Source organism: Equus quagga, chromosome 13, assembly GCF_021613505.1.
Source record: "Equus quagga isolate Etosha38 chromosome 13, UCLA_HA_Equagga_1.0, whole genome shotgun sequence".
Taxonomy (NCBI): domain Eukaryota; kingdom Metazoa; phylum Chordata; class Mammalia; order Perissodactyla; family Equidae; genus Equus; species Equus quagga.
Genome location: NC_060279.1, coordinates 13,491,077 through 13,514,135, shown reverse-complemented (window position 1 = coordinate 13,514,135; position 23,059 = coordinate 13,491,077). Strand labels below are relative to the sequence as shown.

The window sequence follows — 23,059 nt, the reverse complement described above, 5'->3', positions numbered from 1 at the left end:
CCTGGTCTGACTTTATCTATTAGTTGAGAGTGGTCCTTATTGTTAAGCAGTCAGTAGGAGCAGCTGGAAATTGATCTATGGAAGGTGCCTCTGGTTCCACCAAAATAGTCCAGGGAATCAAACCATTTGATAACCACTGCCTTAAGACATGGATCCAAAATATTATCTACTTTAGCCAGACCACAAGTCTGACACTGACTGATGCTTTGAGGATAACATTTCTCCCATTCCTGAACAGTGACACCCTCCTGGTTAACTGAGAGAAGGTCCTCACTTTATGATAAATCTGATTCCTTCTCTTGCTTTCATCTTCTATGCCTATGACTCTCGCTTCATACCCAGTCATCTTGCCTTAGATGTCAAAATAGGGGGCGGGGGTGGGGTAGAAATCTTCAAAGCTAACGATGAGGCGTCTTGACATGCAACCGAAGAAAGGGAAATACTGTATGCGTAGAGCCATGACTGTGACACAGCCAAGCTCCCTCTGCTTAAGACTGACACAGTTTTAGACCAGCTGAAATTACTAAAACTATCTTATTAAAACTAAAATCTCTCCTGGTGTGCTTATTAATAGAACTCTCCCTGCTTTATATCATCATATTAAAAAGTGAAAACTTATCAACACTAGTTTTCCTGACTAAATTGACTTCTTTATCCAGGCTGTTTCTCTTAAACCTCTGGAAGGAATTTTTATAGTAGGTATAATGAGATGGTCTTGTCTCTGCTACCCTTCCCTCACCCACTTTGGGAACACCTAGAAAGCCTTTAAAAAAAGGACCAAGTAAGATAATTACAGCAGATCTTTCTCCCGATTCTTAGGAGGTCAAAAGATGCAGAAACTACAGAGCTCAAGAGTCTAAAATATTCTGGGGAGCTATGCTGAAGAGAGAGCATCAAAACTCACACTCATCTTCCAAGTTTAGTGTGTCTGAAGGAGTATGAGGCCCATGGAGCACTCTTCCCATGGCTATGCTTTTAGCCTCACTCCTAACTCCTTCGAAAAATAAACCCCACCTCACATTAACCCTGTCAAGAAACTAGACTGGAGGTGTTAAGTGCATGTTTAAGAATACTGGGGGCTCTAACATAGACTGACCACTGGCTGATGTGCAGAGAAGACAGCAGAATAGAAAGTTCTTGCTCTCATTTTTATTTCATAGCTTAGGGATGTGATATGATTAAGGGTGAGAAATGCAAACCTGGCTGGGTTGTTTTGGGGGGTGACACATTCAGTGGCTAGACCAGCCACTACAAAAAATGCACCTGCCTTTTGTTACTTGTTTCACTCTAAGAAATACAACTCTATTTTGCATTGGTAAAATGAAAAGGAATTAGAAATGTTTCCTGCCTCTTGGATTTTGCTCTGATTGTTGATGTGTCCCTGTGAGGTGCTCTTGGCAGTCATCGTGCCATCAGTGTCAGAGGTATAAGCTACAGTGAGCAGAGGCCCAGGTTCTGATTTCATCAACCAAAAGAGGCTCTTTAAGCACAGCGCCAATAAAGAAGGGCAGCCAAGCAAATCCCAAGCACCAATGCCAAACCCTGAACCAGAAGAATAACAAGGGAAGGTATCTTCTACAACCCTATCTTTCCCCTGCAGTTCCACTACTGTTTGGGGCTAGAGGTTGATGGCACAGTGGACGTGACTGACAAGACCGTGAACATCACAGCCAAGCAATGGTCAGTGGAGGTCACAAGCCAGACACATGCAGTGTACTTGTCACAGTTACCCTCTTAGAGAAAGCCCTCCTTTCCATAAGGAAAGAAGTAAACCCCATCATGCACCAGGCTGAGATTTATCAAGCAACTGCACTAAGCACGCTAATACTTTGCTGGGTTAATAGACTTGTCACCAGTAAAAGAAAAGTAAGAGAGGTCATGTAGAAACTCTTCATCTTGAAAAGGTAATACTGAGAACTGTCTAATGACCCGTTTTCCAATACATGTCTTGGCATTTATTTTCAAGGGATGGTAAGTCAGGAAATAAAAGTTACTATAAACAAGTGCCTTCTACTAGATTCAGAGCCTGCTTACCTGTGCATCAATTATTTTTTGCTTTGCGTCAATAACTGCTTGCATCTCAGCATGATCCTTTTTCAATTCTTCTTCCACAGCCATTAGCCTAGAATGCGGTAGGAAGGAGATATCAACATCTTCAAAGAGAGGGCTAGCTAATGTAGAGGACAAGCAACCCAAAACTCATCATAGTTCAATATTTTCCCTCCTTCCTAATAAAAGATCTGCAACTGTGCTTTCTTTCCTCTCTTCTACCTTGGTAGAAGACATCCAAGGTTGATTTTTCCACCTGCAACTGGATCCCGTGCATTTTCATATCCTCTGGAACAGTGGTCCCGTAATCACTTCTTCCCTCTCCTCTATCAGATCCCTCCCTCAGCACAATTTACTTCATCTTAAAATATCAAACCAACCAACAAAAAACAAATAAGCCTCTCTTAATTTCAAGTTACCTTGTAACAGGGGTCCTTTCTCTTCCCCTGTACAGCGAAGTTTCCTCAAAGAGTACCCTATACTTAGCAGGTCTACTTTCTTTCTCATCCACCATTCACATCTTAACCTCCTGAAGTTTAACTCCATGAACCTGCTCTCAGTAAGACTGCTAATTACCTCTGTACCGCTAAAACAACAGCCCTTTTCTGTCTTCAGTTTACTTGACCTGTCCACAGCATTTGACAATATTGAAGCACAGTGGTTATGAGCATGGACTCTGGAGCTCTGGCTTCAAATCCTGGTTGTACCACTAAGTGACCTTGGGCAGGTGACTTAATGAATTTGTTGCCTGTTTCTTTATTTGTAAAATGAGAATAATAATAATAATGCCTACCTTAGAGGTTGGCATTAAACAAATTATTATTAACAGATTTAACAAATTATTACTTGTAAAGTGCTTAGAAAAGTGCCTGGCCCATACTAAGTGCCATGTAAGTGTTTGGTAAAACTGACCCCTCTCTTAGTCTCCCTTGACATCCTTGGCACTCTCTTGGTGCTCTGGCCCTAAAGATATCCAAAGAAACTCCCTTCCATGTCTCTGGACTCGTGAAAATCTAAGTTAGTATCAGACATTGAACACTTAGCTTTTTAAAATCCAGTTCTCCTCTAAGACCTCTCAAGGGAGCCACTAAGTTTTTATTTTTTTTCTAATTGTTATGATTAAAGAAAAACAGACTACCTCTATCTTCAGAGGAAGTGCACTAAGGTCTCACATTTAGAAAATTTTAAAAGATATAGTCAGTCATCACATTTGTACTAAGTGCCACAAAGTATATGCAGAGTTGAAAATAGCTTTTGTCGCCATTGCTTTAGGATTCTTTGGATTATCTTCCCACCTCTTTGAATCCTCAACTAGCCCACATCCACCACCACCAGGTGATCCTCTAACCTGCTGATGATGCTCTTCATCTGGCTGTCTTTCTCTTCCTGCTGCCTGCGTAGGCGCTCCTCGCTGTCCTCCAGCCGGGCCTTGTATTCCAGCAGCAGCTTCTGCATCTGCTGCTCCTGCACCAGCAACCGGCGTTCATACTCCTCCAGCCGACGGCTGGACACTCTCAGGCGCTCCTTCAGTTTAGTAATTTCCTGTTCATACTAGAGCAGAGAAGAGGCACCAAAGACAATGAGAGAAAAACTGGAGTTATGTTCGTTTTAGAAATTAGTGATTTACTTTTAATGAAAGAAACCCTAGGCATTGTAGCTGGATGCTATTTGAGCTGGCATTCCATGTGAGGCTAATGTTCCTTAAAACTATTACCAGGCATAAATAAATGGTTATGGAGCTCTGCTCTCCTGCTACAATTACATTTTTAATCTTAACTTGGCATTCCAAATCTATATATTTATGTATCTCTCTTCATATTAAACTACCAGTTGCTGCAAGCCACATTCCATCTGTGATGGTATCAAATGGGAGCAGACAAAAAAAGATCAAGCATTTATAGGCCTGACAAATCACTTAATATAAACCAGTTGTTTGCAAGAGAAAAGATTTCTGTATCATCACCTGTATTGTAGGATCTCTGACATACCTTGGTCCATCAGGGTGCTATTCCTTCACTCTACTAGAATCAGCCCTTTAGAGAACAAGCAACATTTCTATTATGTGAAGCTATGAAATCAATAAATAGAATTTTATGGCAGAGTAGGCTATTGCCACTTTCTCCTCAACTATGAAAGCGTAAAATATTCAGGTCACAAGCACTAAGCAAAAGGCCTACATGTTCCCCAGGGCTCATTAACACTACCTCTTGGCCCATTTTCATCACGTGGTTCATCTGCCCAATTTGATGCTGCTTGCTGGAACACATATGCCTGTTTTCTCACAAAAGCTTTACGTAATTCAGTTGGCAACATGGTCCTTTCTTGTACTGAAGTTGCTGTGGTTGGGGTTTAGGTATACTGGAATGTCAAGTTTCTAGGTGAGGTGAGAAGCATAAGCTTTCTTGTAGATGTTCCACTTAAATTCATTAGTCATAAATGATAAATCTGTATGGTGCTTTGTAAAACACAACTATTTTCACATAATATCCCATTTAATTCACAGACAACTAGCTTCATCATGGTCCAGCACCATAGTAGTAAACTGTGCCTGTTAATCCAGAAGGTCAAAGATGACAAGTTTTATGTCATTTGAAGAGGTAGACTGTATCAATAAGCATAGTTTAGGATCATGGTGGTAAGTAAGCAGAAGCTAGTTGCCTGGTTGTTAACTAAATGAGATAATGTCATACATGATGCCAAGGTTCTTGTTTGATAATCCTTTTTTTCCATGTCAACTTTTCTTAAAAAATAAAATAAAAATAAAGCCAAAACAATAGATAATTTCCTTTTAAATATCATATATAAAGCTAGAAGTTCTTTATTCAGAAAAGACAAAAAGAAAAAAAAGACAAAATCATTACCAAGATACAGAAAGGAAGTCTAGTCCAAGGGTAATTTTGGCCTTGGTTCAAGACTAATAACTGTTTCTAGAAACACCAAATATTCACCTAAAATGGCTAGAAATGAATAGCAGAGTATTTTCCAAATTAAGGCAACCTACATAAAAAAAATAAAAATTAGAGCTACCCCCTCCCCCCGGCCCCACCACCTCCCAGCTTGATGGACATTTTCTGCATATTTTCATTTAAGGACACTATTGAATTATTATACATAGACATGCATAGGATGGTTAACATAAGAGGTGGAGCTGAAGTTGGGGAGGGGAGAGATCATGTTCTTGGCCAGAAAAAACCTTGTGGTGGCCTATCACTGTGGGAGCGGCTGTAAGTCAGTAAAGACAGATGAGGTTCTACCTTCTCAGCATGCTTGGCTTCATCTTGATTTTGCTCAGTTTCTTCCACATCTTCTTCATATTGCCCATTGTTCAGCACCCAGGCTGCTGTCCTCTCCACTGGGGACATTGTGGCAGAGTCCACAGGTGACTGAACCTGCATCAGAAATATTTATTAGAATTTCCCAAAACAGCTCATACACAGTTACGTTTCACAAAGAGAGCTATTCTTGGAAGACATAATTGTGATTCCTGTTTTCTAATAAATGCTCTCATTTCTAAGTAATATTTTATTAATGCTGGGGCTGGGAGTGAGAAAAGAGAATATCCACTTATGTAAGAATAAACTATTCTGAACAGAAATGCCTATGTATCACATTCAAGAACCGGCCTTTTCTCCCACCAAAGAAAACCAAGGCCTTAAAATTATTAATTAGTCTAGTGGTCCAAATTACCTAATGAAATTCTGGTGATGAAAGAATGGGAGAAAGAAAGCACAACATGACGGCTGATTGCTCAGGTGAGGAAACATCTGTTTAATCTAGAGATGTTCAGGAACCAAGGAACTGATGAATGCTAAACAAACTCACAGGGTGCCCCTTTATATATTAGAATGCCAAATTCTTAATTTTTACATTAACCGTTTAGAGAAAAGAGGAAAAACAAGTGAGACTGGTCATTTTTACAGAGCACTGACTTCATGATGGGTTAAGACCACTCAGAAGTCCGTATTTTAGACTGGAAAGTTTCTTGATGAATACAGAATCAAAACAATGGATATTGAATTAGTCTAAGGGATATTTCTACTGATTTAGGATAGCTAGATAAATTGCCCTTTTCCAATATAGATATACAGAGTGATAAGAATTCTGGCCTTGAGTAGCAACTCTACCATTTATTGTTTTTTTTTTTTTTTGAGGAAGATTAGCCCTGAGCTAACATGTGCTGCCAATCCTTTTTTTTTTTTCTTTTGCTGAGGAAGACTGGCCCTGAGCTAACATCCATGCACATCTTCCTCTATTTTATGTGGGATGCCTGCCACAGCATGGCTTGACAAGTGGTGTGTAGGTCTGCACCTGGGATCTGAACCGGCAAACCCTGAGCTGTGGAAGCAGAAAGTGTGAACTTAACCACTGCACCACCGGGCTGGCCCTCTGCCACTTAAATTCTCACTTAATCTCTTAAATACTCTTTCTAATCTATTGATACCACCACCATCACCACCTATCCTGACCATCTCATAGGGAGTTGCAAGGACTGAGTAAGATAACGTATGTGAAAGTTCTTTGGAAACTACAGAGTACTAGAGAGCTTACATGCTATTACTATACTTATGTTTAGAAAACTGGCGCTGGATATTACAACTTATATTAGGCTATGGAACATTAGTGTTTTCTCCACAAACAATGCTGGAAATATACAACAAATTCTTCTCTGGCCTGCCTGAGAGAGAGAGAGTGAGAGAGAGAGCATGAGCAAGCAAGTGCAAAACACTGTATGTGAGTTAGCCTTTCTATAATTAAAATGAATTTCTATTTTGAGGACCAAAACCCCATAATCTCATAACTGAAGGGAATTTTCTCTGTATACCTTAAGAATTCTCTGTATCATTCTGGAATAGAACCCAGTTAAACCCTAAATAGACAGACATTTTAAAAGAAGGGGTATTGTGATGATTTTGAGACTTAGAAAGACTAGATGAAAAAAACTGGTTGCAGAGACCAAAAGGTTATCAAAGATGGGTTGGGAGAGACTTTAAAAACCACACATACAAAAGTAACATGAGAGTATTTCTTAAAGTTTTGCAGAACCACCTTATTTGGTTGATTTACAAACAGATTATAGATATGTATCAATAAAAAATGGCTTCATGCCTGAGGCACACACAAACAATTATGAATGACTTCTAGAAATTCCTTCTTTAAAGCCATTTTCTCTCTGTGTCAAGAAACATGTAAACACGTCTTCAATATCGGTACCCTCAGTTCTTAAGTCTACCTCCATCTCCACTATTGTATGTAAGTGTGTTTCTTATTCTTCGTTCATTTGTGTATCACTTTCATTATTTTCATCATTACCACACTATCATTAACATATTATTTATCTCTTTCAAACAACCTTTTTCAGTTAGTTAAGTCCATATGCTAAGCAATAATATCAGTAGAATCATGAATTGATGTTATATATATTATATATTTACAAACATATTTTTATATTAAGTTATATATATTTTTCTGTGTTAAAATAATTACATGATTAATTAAACACCTTGAATACCTAAATAATTTTGAGTATCACACTTTGGGAATGCTGGTCTATAGGATATAGTATCATCTATAAAAAGGAAGATGATAATTATCCACATCAAAAGTTATTATGAGAAACAAATGAGATAGTATGTAAAAGCACTTTGTAAACTGCTACACACACACACACACACACTCTCTCTCTCTCTCATTCTTTCCCTATTGGATTTTAAAAGCAGAGCACAATAACTTGCTTTAGTACTGGTAGAGAAAAATAGTTTAACAAGGGGTTTAGGTTTTTGCTTGAGATATGTACACCTGAAAGCAAAACAATGTGGTTCTGAGTCTTAAAAAATTAATAGAAAGCCAATATTTAAAGGAGACAAATGCCTTTTTAATTTTATAATCTTATCACTCTAGCACACAGGGCACAGGAAAGTGCTTTTCTGTGAAACCAGGATTTTCTATTCAATAGTGGTTTGAGATAAAGGAGCTACTAAAACTAATAACAACTTTACTGTTTGGAACTTATTACTTCAAGGCAGCTAATTCAATAGCTTTCTGCTTTATATAGTTAACAAGATGTTGCTTGAATGAACTTTCCTTCCCTTGATTTGCTCTGGGTAACTATCTATCAGGTGCCTATAAACGCACTGCAAACTCATGGTATTCCGAAGAACACACTAAGGAGAGATCGCAGCCCCTAAAAGTATATTAACAACAACTCCTCAGGGGAATCTCAGCTTTAACTGTTAACTGAGAGGCTGGAGAAACAAGAGTTTGCTTATTCCACTGGTGATGGTGGTAACTACCATATCTTTAGGACTAACAATGTCCAGTGAATTCTGAGAGATTGTACAATGGGAATTGGGCATTCAGGTCTATTCCTATTTTATTGGTTAAATCTAATTTTCAACCACTTCCTACTATATCCTAACACTTTGTATAGCATAAGTTAGGTGGTCAACAATTGTTGGAAAAAATAAATCAGACCAATATTAACTATTCCTTGTGTACATGATAAAACATTTACATAATTATAAAGAGATGGAAAAGTAATATTAAGCAAATCAAAAATAGTTACTGTGTTAGACTGGAAGAAAACAGAGGTGATTTTTGTTTTGAAATTATTTTTTGTTTTAATAATTATGTTCTTCATATGAAAAAATATATACTGTCTTTTACATTTTTTCCATTGGCCTTATGTGTGCTGGTCTTACTTCCCAGTTAGACTGTCAATCCTTGAGGCATGGCACCAGATCATACAGTTTTTTTGAACAGAAGTGACTACGTAATGCACAATAGATGCTCAATAAAATATTATTCCTTTATTAATACTCTGGATTCTCTTTAGAATTCATTTCTAAAAATGTATAGTTTATATAAAAGTATAGTTTATTACTAAGAGAAGGATACTCTGTTTTTCCTCTAATTGGAAGATATCAAAGACTTTTCCTCAATTTTTGTTCCATATCCCTTATAAGCTGGATAGACAGCAACATTTATTATCTCTAGTTTATAGTCAAAGAAATTGAGAAAAGAGGTTTGCAGGTGGTTCAGATTCCATTTTGCTTAGCTATAATAGCCTTAGGAAGAGCATTTATATCCAGTGACTTTCAACAGTGGATCATTAAAGAACATGAAGGATGAAAAAGATAAAAAGAAAAGGAACAGGAATTCCTATTAGGAATCTCCCTTTTGACTTAAAGCTATATAGGGTTTCTCTGGGAAAAATAATAATGCCTTAAGGCAAAAGCTACTGAGACAGCAGTTTCACTGATCCTACAATTCGTCATAGCTTGGCTATGCCGAGGACAATTTGAGAACAGGCCAGTTCCCTGTTCCTTGCTAGTGTTTACTAGATATGAGACTTGTTGGTTTCAGCTTCTCCACAGCCTGAAATAGTCACGTTCCCATAAATGAATAACACTTCTGTTATCAACACCAAAGAAAGGACTGACTAAATTAATAAGTAAACTCACAGTTCTTGAACAGGTTGGTTAGGACAGGATTCAACAAATGCAAACGTGAAAACTGTAGCATATTCCAATAGGCTTGTCAAATCCCTATTTTAAAGGCCTCTTCAAATCTGAATTTCTAAGGTTAGGTGATATGCTACATCTGAACTCATATACTGTAAATAAAGTCTATTTACATGCAGAGTACATGATACACGAAAAACAAAATGGAGAGGAAAGTGAGAAAAAAGAAATGTAAATAGAGGATGAAAAAGATCAAAAATTAAAAGATAGTTTCCTAAAAAAATTCCATCTCTGTACATTGTTTCACTAGGATTTTATTTCCTTTCTACTCAGTAGACAAAGACTGAAGGTAGTTACACTGCCAACAATGGCTGCTCTTTTGTGCTAAGATACAAATGGAATTTGCATGGGACAAAGCCACTGATAATTATAGACGCCTACAGAACAATTCTCATGAAGAAATCCTCTAGTTTTTGGGAGAGAAGAATTCCCCAACACAATTTGCAATTAAAATATGTAAAAGAATTTGCCAAAAAAAATGTGGTGATTATACAGAACTTCAGAGGCTTTAGGGGGTGAGATGAGAAAAGCAAGAAAGAAATAGAAAGATACGGAATAAAAAAAAAAATAACATAAGTTCAAAAGAATAAACCATCTGTGAAGAAAAAGCCAGTATAGAAAAACCAGAAACTTGAGCAATCAAATTATAGTGATTTATGCTTTAACGGATATTGACAGTGGCAGTACCAGCAAAGGCATAAACAAAGACTAATATTTAAAGCTGTTCTAGGACACCTCACTGTGGCTGTGCCCTACTTGATGCCAATGTAATACAGACATTCCTCAACTCATTAATGGCTGTGGCACAAAAAATCTGTAAAGTGGTTGTTTGCAGACTGTATGCATTTCCTGTCTCCCTCAGTCAGCCAGCCTTCTATTCACCCACAGAAACAGGTACTGAGTGCTTATGTGATAGGTGTTATATTTTCCTACAGCACAAATACTACAAATGACAATTGGTTCCAGAGGATCACACAAAAGGTTATTTAATTTGTAATATTTATAAACAGTTAGTCTGAGTCATGAGCCCCGGGAATTGATGACTACACCATACAGGAGGAATGGGTGAAGCATTCCTCTTCTCTGTCCAGGGCTGGGTGGGCCTAAGCCAACCTTCGAAAAGCAGGTGAAGGACCCTTTCCCCTGTCCTGTCCCTCTCTGCCAATCTCATATTCTTCTCTACTCCCTATCTGATCCTCAGGACCCTCATGCTGCACTAAGCCCCCAAGAGATGTTTGCCTCCACACAGTATTCCACCTCTAAAATTACTTACCTTTCTTTTCTCCTCTCAGTAAACACTTTAATTCTCTGAAAGTAGCTGATCTCAACTAGAAGCTAGGATAAAAGCAGTGTGTGGAAACTAATTCACGATAGGGCACGAATGACTGATAGCCTCCTAATATACAAATTAAATGTGTGTGTGTGTGTGTGTGTGTATAAAGGCATTTAATAAGCGTTTTCACTTAAAGAAAAGGGGAAAAGATTATATTATATTTAATCTTTTTTCTTTTTCTTTAAGTGAAAACGCTTATTAAATCCAATGAATTCATAAAATTTTGGGAAATATAACAAAATAAAAATGAAAGATTTAAGACAAGAAAAATTTTATTTCTCAGGAAAAGAATGGCCAACTAGGAGGCTTTGCCCAGGAAGATGGCTACCAGAATCAGCTTAAGTTGCTCATGCTTTTCATCCCTTCCTCTTCTTCTGTATCCAAGGATTCTGTAAATGTTCTAATTTTCTTAAAACAATAACTATCAAAGTAGGGGCAATGGCTCTGGTCATAGCAGAGTGAAGGCAGAAGCAGCAAATCAGTAAATGTCTACCTATAAAAATGCAAATATATTAAAGAGAATCATTAAGGTTTTATTGCAGTCTGCTCTGACCAGTGATTTTGCTGACAAAAGGATTGGTCATAGAACTCTTTTAATCACAAAGCTCCCTAGAACTTACAAAGTAAGATTAGGTTTCAAAAGAAAAATTTCAACAAATACAAAGCTTTTTAGGAGAAAAATATTTTTCAGATGAAAGGTTTTATGTATATTTACACACAAACACATACATATACCTATATATGCTTCCTAAAATTATGAGTTTGTTTCAAAGAGCAAAATATGTATTGCTGCCTCAAAATGTAATACATAGGGAAGAAATAATTAAATGCTTGGGAAACCTCTTTATTTCTTAAGAAAAAAGTTTGGAAATCTTATATTAAGATCAGGTGTGACACTAGCTGGGCTTGTCCATATAAAGAGAAATATAAGGGATTTGTAAATGTCTAGAATACTTGTCAACCCCCAGTGTTTCTATCTTTTTCTCTCTCTCTCCTCTACCTTGCTTCTATAGGTGTTCAGCTGTTTATTTTTCTAGCCATTTCCAGGAAAAGGCACATGGGGCTTGATATTTCCAGAGGGAGCTGGGGGATGGAGCAGAGAGCAGTTACATTAAACTGTTGGCTCAGAATGCAAAACCTAATTCTGGAAGCTTAAGAAAAAAAAATTAAGGAGGATTAATGTCTAGATTCCCCAAATATCTTCTAGTTGATTTGGCCGACAGATTTTGTAGTTTAAGTCTAATTATTCATTCAACATCCTAGATCTGTTCTCAGCGCAAACTGAGGGACTACCTCTGTGGCCTGAAGAGAAGGAAAGGCCCCCTGTGCGGTTGTTAGAGTCTCCTAAGGGTAACGAGACAAGCTACATTCTGCTACCTCACCTAGCCAGAAGCCTCGCAAACTTTTCATTTCCTCCTTCCATGTAAAGGTTGTAGAAAATATTTCTAACTGGAAACCTTGCTAGCAATTAGATTTCTCAATGATTTTATGTATAAAGAACTGAGGAAACCATTGGACCAAGTAAAAGTGAGATCCCTCCAGCACAGGCCCCTACCTGCTGTGTCTGTTGTCTCTGGATTGCTCTCACTTTGGGAACAGGGCTTTCTCTGGAGGAAGAGGACTGCTGCCGGGACCGGCTCCCATTCTGCACAGGTTCGGCCACCAGAGCTGCAGATGCCACCGACATGCTCCCCGTGCTACGTAAGGAAGCACTGTGTGGCAGGGATGGTGGGGCTTTGGCTCGGGCACCTAACCCAGGCTGGTCCATTTTTCGAATTTGGGCCTGCCCAGTACTGTTTTGCCGTGGCAGAACAAGAGGTATGTGTCTGTCGGGCACAGTGTGCCGCCTGGAGAAGTCCTCACTCTGAGTGCTACGTTTGGTGAAATCCTCCATGCTGCTATTGCTGGGTCCACTGAGCTTGAAGTCTTCACTGTTACTTTGGCTTCTGGAACTGGCAGTGCTTAGGTTCTCCAAACTGGAATCCACAGAGGCCTTTGGCATTGCGGGAATTGGGTTATTGAGGTGATAGACCGGGTTCTGGAATGACAAGGGCTGGAGGGTGCCTGGCTGGTTCAAGGCTGGATGCAGGGGCCTTCTCACTTGGGGTGCACTCTGGGGAGTGCTCTGGGTTTCCCGCAGTTGTTTGATGCTGGCCACCTGGGTTATGGAGAGCTGGCTTCCGGTCAAGCGCATAGGCACATCAAGCATGACAGATGCATGCTCCACTTGAGCAGCGTGAGTGTCCTGAAGGTCCATGAGGGAGATGCTCCGACCATTAGGAAGGCTACCTTCCTTTTCGTCCTTTTCAGAATAAGACATGCTCTGAGAGGAGGCTTGTTGAACCAGCAACAATGTTTTCCCTCTGAAATAGCTATCTGTGTTGTCCTGGCTTGGAGATTTTAGTTTATGCAAATCACTGTGGAAAAGGAAAGAATCTTTATTTATTCTTGAGGCTAATTCAACATAATCAAGATTCCTTAACTAAGGGATATGAACTCTTCCGAAGGCTCTCAGGCCCAAGGTGGGTACTTACATTGGTTTCTAAACTCAGATTTCATCATTACAATTCTTAGAATAAAATCCAACATTTTTAGTTTTTCTCCAAAGGCGAAGAATAACCTTGTGTATACCACTCTATCACTGTATTTGATTTTTACTAGAATTCCAATCATTTCCTAGCTAGGTTTTAAACCCTCTCAAGGTATTCCAATTCATATTTAATTGGTTCTGTCTAAACTTTGGAAAAGCTCTGAGTGAACAAACAAAGAGTCCTTGCTAAAGGCACAAGTCTTGCCAGTACAGAAAACAAAGTCTAAGCATCAACATTGTATCTACCGTCCAGCTGACATGGCCAGCTATAAAATGGTTTTAACTAAGGTTCTCCAGAGTTTTGAGGGCTAAAATATACGAAAATTTCATAGAGCTCTTAGTCTTCTATCAAGCAGGATGTAGTATTTTTATGTGTCTCTTGAATATAACTCTACAACATCATTCTAGAAAATAAGTATCCTAGATCTTGTGTATTATTATGACAAACAATTGGATTTATCTCAGGTCAGATGATTCTTTCCAACTGCTCCTCACTTTCAAGTTGTAAATTCAACAAACAAGTTAAATAGGTTTTTGCCAAATCTCTAAACATTATCTCTCTCTGAGATAAGTAGTTCAAATTCTCTTTTTCATACCTGTCAGTGGGGTCTTCAAATATTTTCTGCAGCCCAGAGGAGAGGCTTCCACTGACATTTGGACTGGAGTTATGCTCAGTGAAGCGTCTTAGTTGCTGTTGTATTGGTGTAGGATTAGTCAGAGACTTGGTAATATCAGCAAGAACACGAGGGAGAGGTCCCAATTTTGCCACGGTCGCCTGTAGGAAGGAATTTTCACCCTAATTGGACAATAAGCATTGTGATATCCACCACAGATTGTTTTTGGGACAATGGTGCCCATTGATGGAGGGGTGGAGGTTGGAGGGAAGGGTAGGTGTTTGCATATGGGAGTGGCAGGTTCATAATGCATTGTTATGGAGCAGCGGAACCATGGCGTCGAGATGAATGGAGGAGGCGAAACAAGGTGCAGCAGACATTGAGGAAAGAAAGGAAATAGAAATTAGGATTATGCAAATAAAAATTAAAAGACATGCTCAAAACAACCAAACTATTGCCATTCCAACTAAAATAGGCATGCAAAGCAAACTAAATCTTTGGGAAGCTAGTAGCTCAAGGTGGGGGAGGGTTGGAAAGAACCAAACACCTTCTAACCAAAAAGGACTTCAAGACCAGAGGATTGTCTAGTGTGATGAAACTTCCAAAGAAAAGGGATCATGTGAGGAAAGAAATGCATGCCAACATACAAAAGAGTTGCATTCAGGGGTGCAGAGCACTGCAGGGCACACAGTTGATACTGCCATTCACTATCCCATTTAATCTTGGGAACCCTGACCTATTGCCAACTGAGTTTGCATCAGCAAGACAATTGTTTTAAAACAGCAAAATCAGGGAAACTCTCCGTGAGATATGTCCAGACGTAACCCTGGTTCCCAAGACCAAACAGAGATTAAAAGGAGAAAGTATGTTTCCACAGCAAAGCCTGTTAAAAAGACCTTGCCCCTGAATAAACCAGGCTGATTTTACAAGATAACTGTATCTGCATCCCACTGATGCAGTTATTCAAACAGAATAACTTTTTAGTACTTTGTTTATCTATCTCAATCATTTTTTCCTTTGGGGAATTCTTATTCTCATGGGAATCCTCAACTGTTAGCCAGTTTTACATGGCTGCCTCTGGGTCTTTGTCTTCTCAACCATCAATAGACTCTTCTACCCTGCTCAAATGGGTACAAATGCCATCTGAAAATGTCTTTACTTGCTAAACTCTCTTGAGCCATTTCTATTCAAGAAATTTATCGTCAGCATAGCTGCAACTTAAAATCTAGCTAGCGTTTCTAAAAGTGAAGAAAGGGCCCTCAAGAATAAGGAACAGTTTATTATTTAACAAATGTTTTAAGCACCAATGGACACCCTATCATTTACATTTCTTCAGGAAATTGGTCTTTGTTAATAGGTTTTACTCCTCTCCCCAATTTTATTGGTGTAACATTTTTAAGGATAATAGGAGAACGGAGGAAAACAAATTCTTATCACAGAAAAATAACTCTGTTTTTTGAAGTTATTCTAACATACCACCACACATATTTACAAAGTACCTGTAGCAAACAAAAACATCAATGAATAATTATTGTGATAAACCTAGCCAAAGTCTATCCAACTATTTTCTATTACACAATATTCCTCTTTGCAAAATTCCAGAAGGAAGAAAATGATTGGCATGGGGATACATTTAGTTAGTAATATGATATATAATAAAATTCTTAGCTTATAGTCAGAAAATGATTAAAAATGATAATTGTTTTCTGTATTCTTAATTCACATGTGAAGAAAGAAAACATCAGGATTGTCAGATCCATGTAACTCTGTAGTACTAATAGTTATATTAAACCCTCTGACTTACATGATAAAAATAAATCTCATGGGTAAAATTACTTAAACACAATAGTCTCAATATTTTTCTAAGTCCACACTTTTGTTAGAAATTACTATATGAGGTTTCATCTCATTCTACTATACATGAATAAGGCTACATACACCAATATGTGATATTAGATTCTAGGTTAAGTGTATGTGTGTGTGTATATATATTTGTATATATACACACATACATACACAAATATATACAAATATATTTATTTATAGAAATATATATTCCATTTATTCACATAATTACCCAAAAATATATTTTAACAATTTCATGGCTTTCTAGAATTTCCTGGTTTGCAGGGCATATATTTCACTCAGAAATGATAACCATCCACTTCCAGGCTTTTAGGGCAAAAGGTTGCCTTCAACTAGCAGAAAGCTACCACTCTGTAGACACTCCAGAATTCAGGTACATCAGGGTTCTCTACCTCCCATCTCCCATTACCCTTCCAGCCTACTTTACCTTATCAAGTTGGGAAACTACTTCCCACAGTAAGGAATGCAAAACTGAAAGTTCTCGGCCTAGATCAATGTAACCATCAAAGCCTGGGGTATTTGAGATGGTGTCTGGATTAGAGATCTCCAAAAGAAAGCGTTTCATTCCACCCCATTCATGTTCTAAAAAATCATTCATGAATGCCATGTACTCCTCTTTGTTACCAAATCTGAAGCAGAGGGAGAGAAAATGAGAAAGAACATATTCAGGAAAAGAGATGTGATCATTTTGAGTTGAGTTTACACAGAGCCACAAAATTTTTTTTATTTTGGAGAGGTAAGTGACTAATTTGTTTATTATCTATAAATGATAAATGCTAAAGTATACTTTCTTAATTTTACTTTAATACTCAAAAACTTTGAATAGCTTTCTATTCTCTCTAAGGTAAAGGAAAACCCTCTTTTCTAGTATTTAAAGCTCTCTTTAAAGCCTTCATTTCCCTACCAAACGCTCCTAAGAGTAAACCTTCAACATCACTAGCTTCTTCAAAGTCTCCCAAATATATTACACTCTTTTTCCTCTCCAAGCCTTTGCTCATACTATTTATTCCCACTAGAGAATTTCTCTCTTCTTTGCTTATGTAGTTTCTACCTATCTTCTGGGCCTAGCTTAAGTCCACAAAATTTGTTCCAAAATAAACAAGAAATAATTTTTACCAGAATTAGCTCAAATATGGGTAAATGTGTATATTTCTGCATTGGCACACATAGGGCGCACAAAGTTAAAGTAGCGTACTTCTAAAAAGCCACTATTTATAAAACTAGAAAACAATCTGCTTCATTGAAGTTCTAATTTTTTCCTTCTATATACTGCTTATAGAAACTTGTCTTTAAACTTCAATATTGAATAAATCTGTGACCAGTTTTGCCAGTGTGAATTCCTTCTCACTGAATTCTTACAATTGTTTTCCATAAATTATAAAAACTATAAATACTTAAGAAAAATTTGAAAACAATGAAAAGTGGAAAGAAACAGTATGGATGCACCCACTCTATCACCCAAACATATCTGCTGTTTACATTTGAGTGTATTTCCCAACTGCTTTCTCCTAACTTCCTCTAGAAATATTTTAAAGCTCCAGAAAAGTTGAAAGAATATACAATGAATGCCACATACCATTCACCTATATTAACCAACTCTTCACATATTGCCAAGTTTGCTTTCACTCTCTCTATAGACACATATATGTTTTTTTCTTGGCTGACCATTTTAAACTAAGTTGCAGGCATAATCTTTAAATACATTAGCACCTATTTCTTCGGAATATGGAATATCTCTCACATAAACCAATGCCATTTTCACACTAATACTTTTAAAACCTTATTCATAAATCATTTTATATATATAGTTCATATTTAAATTTCACCAATTGTCCCCAAAATGATTTTTATAGATTTTTTTTTCCAATTCAGATCCAATTAAAATTCAAGCATTGCATTTAGTCTCTTCTAATCTAGAACAATCCCCTCCGTCTTTTCCATTTTTTATGACATTGACTTTTTTGAAGAAGCCAGGCCAATTGCCTTAGACAATATAACCATAGAATTTGTCTGATTGTTCTTTCCACCTTTTTTATACTTAGGTTTTTGTGTTTTCATGTTGCTGGAATAACAACACATGCATCATTTGGTATCCTGTCTTTTTTTTTGGCTAAAGTTTTTAATAGCATTTTCATTTAATATATCTTTATCATTTTCCATATTATTGTTTCTTTGTAAACACTATTTACAGTGATGGCAAACATTCCATTGAATGTATATACCATAGGTTACTTAATTATTCCTTTATAAAGTGAATGTTTAAGTCTTTTCCATTTTTTTTGCTATTTTTAATAATACCACATGAAAATCTTGTAACATGAGTAATGAGGCTCTCCACTCCCATCTAAATTTTAGGTCTCATGTATTTTTTAAATAATGTTTTTTTAAAGTGGTTATGGTAGCGACACCTACTTGGCAAAGTTAGCCAGGTTCTGAATGACTTTGGCAATTAGAGTCAGAGTCCGAGACGTGCGGTCATCAGGATACTCCTGCATAAGGTTGAAAAGACTGGGAGACATAATGGCCGGGCACAGAAAACGGAGAAACAATGAGGCACTGATGAGCCGCTCGCTGATGTCTTGCTTGCCACGGTTCAGGCACTGCTGCTTCCATGATGCAAACACTTCTTTCAACTCACGAGGGAAAACGCTGGGGAAGGAAGAGAGATCCAAATCTCTAAATATAAGAGTGCCATAAGCAATCCCACTCTGACCCAACACACTCTGCTCTACAGCCCGGCTATGAGGGCCTAGTGGAGAGGGCTCTGATCGTGGCTGAGAGGTGGAGGAAAACTCACAGAAACCTGAATGGAGATTGGAAACCCAAAGCCACAAAACTCAGGGATTAGTATAAATTTAGTTTTGTGAAGTGGGAAAAGGGCATGAGGCTCCTCATCATAATCTCTCTAAAGACTGTTCATCAAAAGTCTTCCAAATCTCACCAGTTGCTGGGGTTGAAGCAATGATAAAAAAATCATTACTGAATCTGTTTAGCATTAGTAAATATTTTAGAAAGCCATTAAAATACTTTTGGTATTAGAGGATGTGGTGTTAATATTCTGAGGAAACATCACATTTATGTAGATAGTCAGTTCAGAGGCACTTCTGCTTATAAAGGAGATTTAGATTTTAGACAGGACTGTATTATGAAAACTTTCACTTTTCCCCTAAGCCCTACCTTTGCTTGGGAAATAGTTAACACTGTGTTGACTTTTATATGGAAAAATTTAAGTTCCATAAGCAGGAGATGAAGCACTGATACCAGCTCACCAGTAAGAGTTGATGATCTTGCAGAAAGCCAGCTCACAGCACATTTTCAGGTTGCTCTGATGGTCTATCAGTTCACTAGATGAACATTTGCTGGGATCCACCTCACAGTTCTCATCTGACTCATACAAAGCTTTGATGAACTCCCCTATTTGAAGAAAGAAGATGTCAGATAGTATAACTATAAATAGTGTCTTCCTGAGTAGAATAAAAGGATTTAGAATCTCTGTCCTAAATTGTATAATGAGGAATTCTTTCTGAGACCTGACATGGAGGGCACAAAAGATTGTTCACGAAGGGCTACTGCTTTGGAAACCAAGAGTTACCACTTCCCATGTATCATATTTATTTTCCTTACCCTGGAAGTGGAAAAACAGTAATCACTAACATTATAGTCATGGTATTGATAAAAATAATAATGATACTCCTTAAACAATGATATAACTTTAAGTCTTTTATGTGAAACCACCAATATATTTAATTTTGTTATAAGGACCCTCTACCAGGGTAAATACCGTTGTTACTATTTTAGAAGAAAAAAATAAGCCAAGCTTGATTGAATAGCTCACCTAAGGCTTTAAGTACTAATGCTGGTGCCAAACATGGATTCGAGTAAGGGTCTCCAGGCTCACCTCTTGTAATCGGGATAGTCATTCAGCCTAGCACAAAATTGTAGCAGAATATCTCTTTGTATAATCTGTAATGTTTTTCCAAATAAATTTAGCTTAGACGTCCTGTTCACATATCCTATCCTCTATAGAGATATGTCCAATATTCCCTGAAAGAACCAATTCTTACCTCACCTGTTAAACCTCCACTATACACTATACCTTGTATATGCTCTACTCCTCCATGTTTCACACTACTTTGTGCTTATTTGTCCACACATCTATCTCATCTCTGGCATGAATACTCTTGGAGGTCAGGGACCAGGTTTTATTCATGTTCAAATCTCCAGCCTATCAAATAGCTCCCAAAGCATTGCAGGTGTTTAATAAATATTTATCAGAGATGATAGTATGTATTCTTGGGTTTTTATAGGTCTTTATAAAAGACGAGTAAGATCTTTCAGAGATTCTTTCAAATCTGCTTATATTACTTGTGGTCCAGGCTTGTTATAACAGATTTCATGAAAGAGAACAATAATTTCTGCAAAATTAAGTAGTAGCAGCAATATAAAGAGCATTTTCTATTAAAATGGTTAATACTGAGGTAAATGAAGGATTTAAAAAATAGTTATCATAGAGGATGGGAAGCAATTATTTCGAAGCAAAATGCTTGAAGAACAGGAAACTAAGTGGTACACAGAGAAAGTAAAGGCTTTGGAGCCAGACATCTAGGATCAAATCCTGGACCTGTCACTTAACTGAGTGTGAGGTTTTGAAAAGTCACTTAACTAGTCTGAGTTTCAGCTGCCTTATTTGTAAAATGACATTAATAACTGCCACCCTATAGAGTGTGGTGAGAATCAGAAATAACTAAGTCATCAAAGTCAAATCCTGCATGTAAAAACTGGCCCGTCTCTAAATTTATATCATAAATATCCCGTTTAGTGAGTTCCTTAAGGTTATACCTATTCTAGGGAAACAATACTACTAATAAAATAACTCATGAATTTTAAGAATATTTTTCTTTTATTCTTCAAGAAAAGAGACAAACAAATAACTCATGGGTCCACAACTAAATTGTTTTATAAAGGTTTTTTTAATCTGATTATGATATATTTAATATCCTCCAAAATTGAGAAAATTATTTTCACTTTTAAAACTATAATCTACATCTGATGACGTAGAAGGTACCACATTGAAAGGTGAACCTTTTATAGATTTGTACCTAGAAGCTCCCTACGTGATCAAAAATTATTGAGACAGATTCAATAATTCATTTATGTTTGCTCTCTTGCCTTTAAAAAAAATCAGAGCCAAAGGGGGTGGGTACTCACTATGTTGTTTAAATGTGAGTTTGTGCCTAGAATGTTCTATGGTATGTTTTCTGTGTAAATCATTCACTCATTACTATCTAGCATCCAAATGCATGTGTAGAAGAAAGTAAATAGGTAAGGATATATTATTGCTAAAACTAAATTTGCCTCTGCCACCAAGGATGGAAATCAGGCCTTTTTAGGGACTTCTTTTTTATATCTCACAGACGGTATTTCCTGTATCTCACAGGACATCAACACGCAATCTGATTTCAATCAGAAAGGTAAAAGGGGTTAAGAGATGGAAGGTTTAATTTAAGTCTAACTGAGGCAGAATCTGTTCAGTAAAGAGTAATGCTTTTAATCAAGATAAATGAGGACCGGCTAAAAAGCAGGTAGATATTGTATAATATGACTGGCAACTTTTAACTGAATTTTCTCTGAGAATTCTTCAGGCAGTCTGGAAATAGCATCTATTTTTTTTGCCCAAAATGCACAAAATATAACAAAACTTTATTCAGTGTGCTCAACTGTACTTACTAATTTAATTTTTTTGTTTACTGAGACTTTACTGTGAAAGCCATTTTATTTAATACTTATGAAATCTTCCTCAATTGTATTATTAGAGGCTTCTGCCATAGCAAGTACAGTATCGTACAATGAAAATAATTGAATCTTTCTCAGGTAACTGAAAATTTTGCAGTTCTTCAGGGTTACTATTTGAAAAATCACTTACTACTATATTGAATCATATAAAATAAGTGTGAATTTACACTGGCTCCAAGATGCATTCTGTAAGTTGTTTTCAAAATAGGATTTCTGTCATAAAAGTAAAATGTAGGAGAAAAATCAGCCATTGAGAATCTAAAATGTTAAGGCTAATTAGAAATATGGGAAGAAGACAGGAGAATCTCTATCCTGAAGAAACTTACCAATTAATTTTGTTTATGCTCTTGGAAGCAGCAGTCATTTTCACCACTGTGGCCCTTGTTCTTGGGTTACAAATACGATAATAGAGATCTTTGTGGGGTTACATGAATTTCTTCCTATGCTCATTGAATTAATTTTCATGTCTTGTTGAGCCAATTAGCTAATTATTAACTGTCCTATCAAAGGACTTATGTCTACATTTTACTTTGGAAATTATTTGGAAATCCTGTTTAGCACACTGAATTAGATAGAATATGAGTATTTGATTTTTAAGAAGTAGGTGGTCAATATATACTTACCCCTATGTCTACAGAATGGAGAATACTGTTTGAAACGCTTAATCATTCCTTTTATAAGGTAATATGAATCATTAAAGCAAACCATGAGATATAATGTATGATATGACTGTACTAAGCTCTTTATCTAAGTGAGACTATGAACCTCTCTATATGTTTCCTAACGTTAATGAAAATCCATTTTCACTATTCTCATAAATTCTCATTAGATCTTAAACTAAAGTACATGACTTAGCGAAAAGAAAAGAATATGAAGATAGGAAGGAGGAAGAGAAAAAAAATCTACTTCTCCAGATTAGGAACTAATTGCCACTACAGTGCATCTGCTTTACATAAACACAGTGGTCCTATTTCTTGAGCAGTCATTCACTTTTTGCCCTGTACAACCTAGCTCCTATCCTCCTGACAACAGTCCCCACCATCACTAGTGACCTTTCAGTTGCCAAATGGAATAGCCTGTTTTTCTTATTTTCACCTGTCTCAATCTCTGACTCAATTGATACTTTCTTCTCTCTTGGTCTCTAGGACTCAGTATTTTCCCGGTTTTCTTTCTTTCTCTTTTTTTTTGGTGAAGAAGATTCACCCAGAGCTAACATCTGTGCCAATCTTCCTCCATTTTGTATGTGGGATGCCTACACAGCACGGCTGATGAGTGGAGTAGGTCTACGCCTGGG

The 23,059-nt window shown here is 37.2% G+C and overlaps 1 protein-coding gene across 6 annotated transcripts in view; it reads right to left on the bottom strand.

The window, feature by feature from the left end:
• The window catches only part of RASAL2 (RAS protein activator like 2), a 371,329-nt gene that overhangs the window by 11,604 nt on the left and 336,666 nt on the right, over positions 1–23,059 (bottom strand). For 5 of the 6 annotated variants that reach the window (XM_046681498.1, XM_046681499.1, XM_046681501.1 and 2 more), the window contains 8 exons: positions 19,242–19,386; positions 18,385–18,621; positions 16,400–16,601; positions 14,089–14,288; positions 12,458–13,319; positions 5,304–5,438; positions 3,398–3,600; positions 2,035–2,122 (listed from right to left, as the gene is read on the bottom strand). In XM_046681498.1, coding sequence (XP_046537454.1) covers positions 2,035–2,122; positions 3,398–3,600; positions 5,304–5,438; positions 12,458–13,319; positions 14,089–14,288; positions 16,400–16,601; positions 18,385–18,621; positions 19,242–19,386 — 2,072 coding nt within the window. The remainder of the gene's footprint in view (positions 1–2,034; positions 2,123–3,397; positions 3,601–5,303; positions 5,439–12,457; positions 13,320–14,088; positions 14,289–16,399; positions 16,602–18,384; positions 18,622–19,241; positions 19,387–23,059) is intronic. The other variant, XM_046681500.1, reaches the window with a different exon arrangement.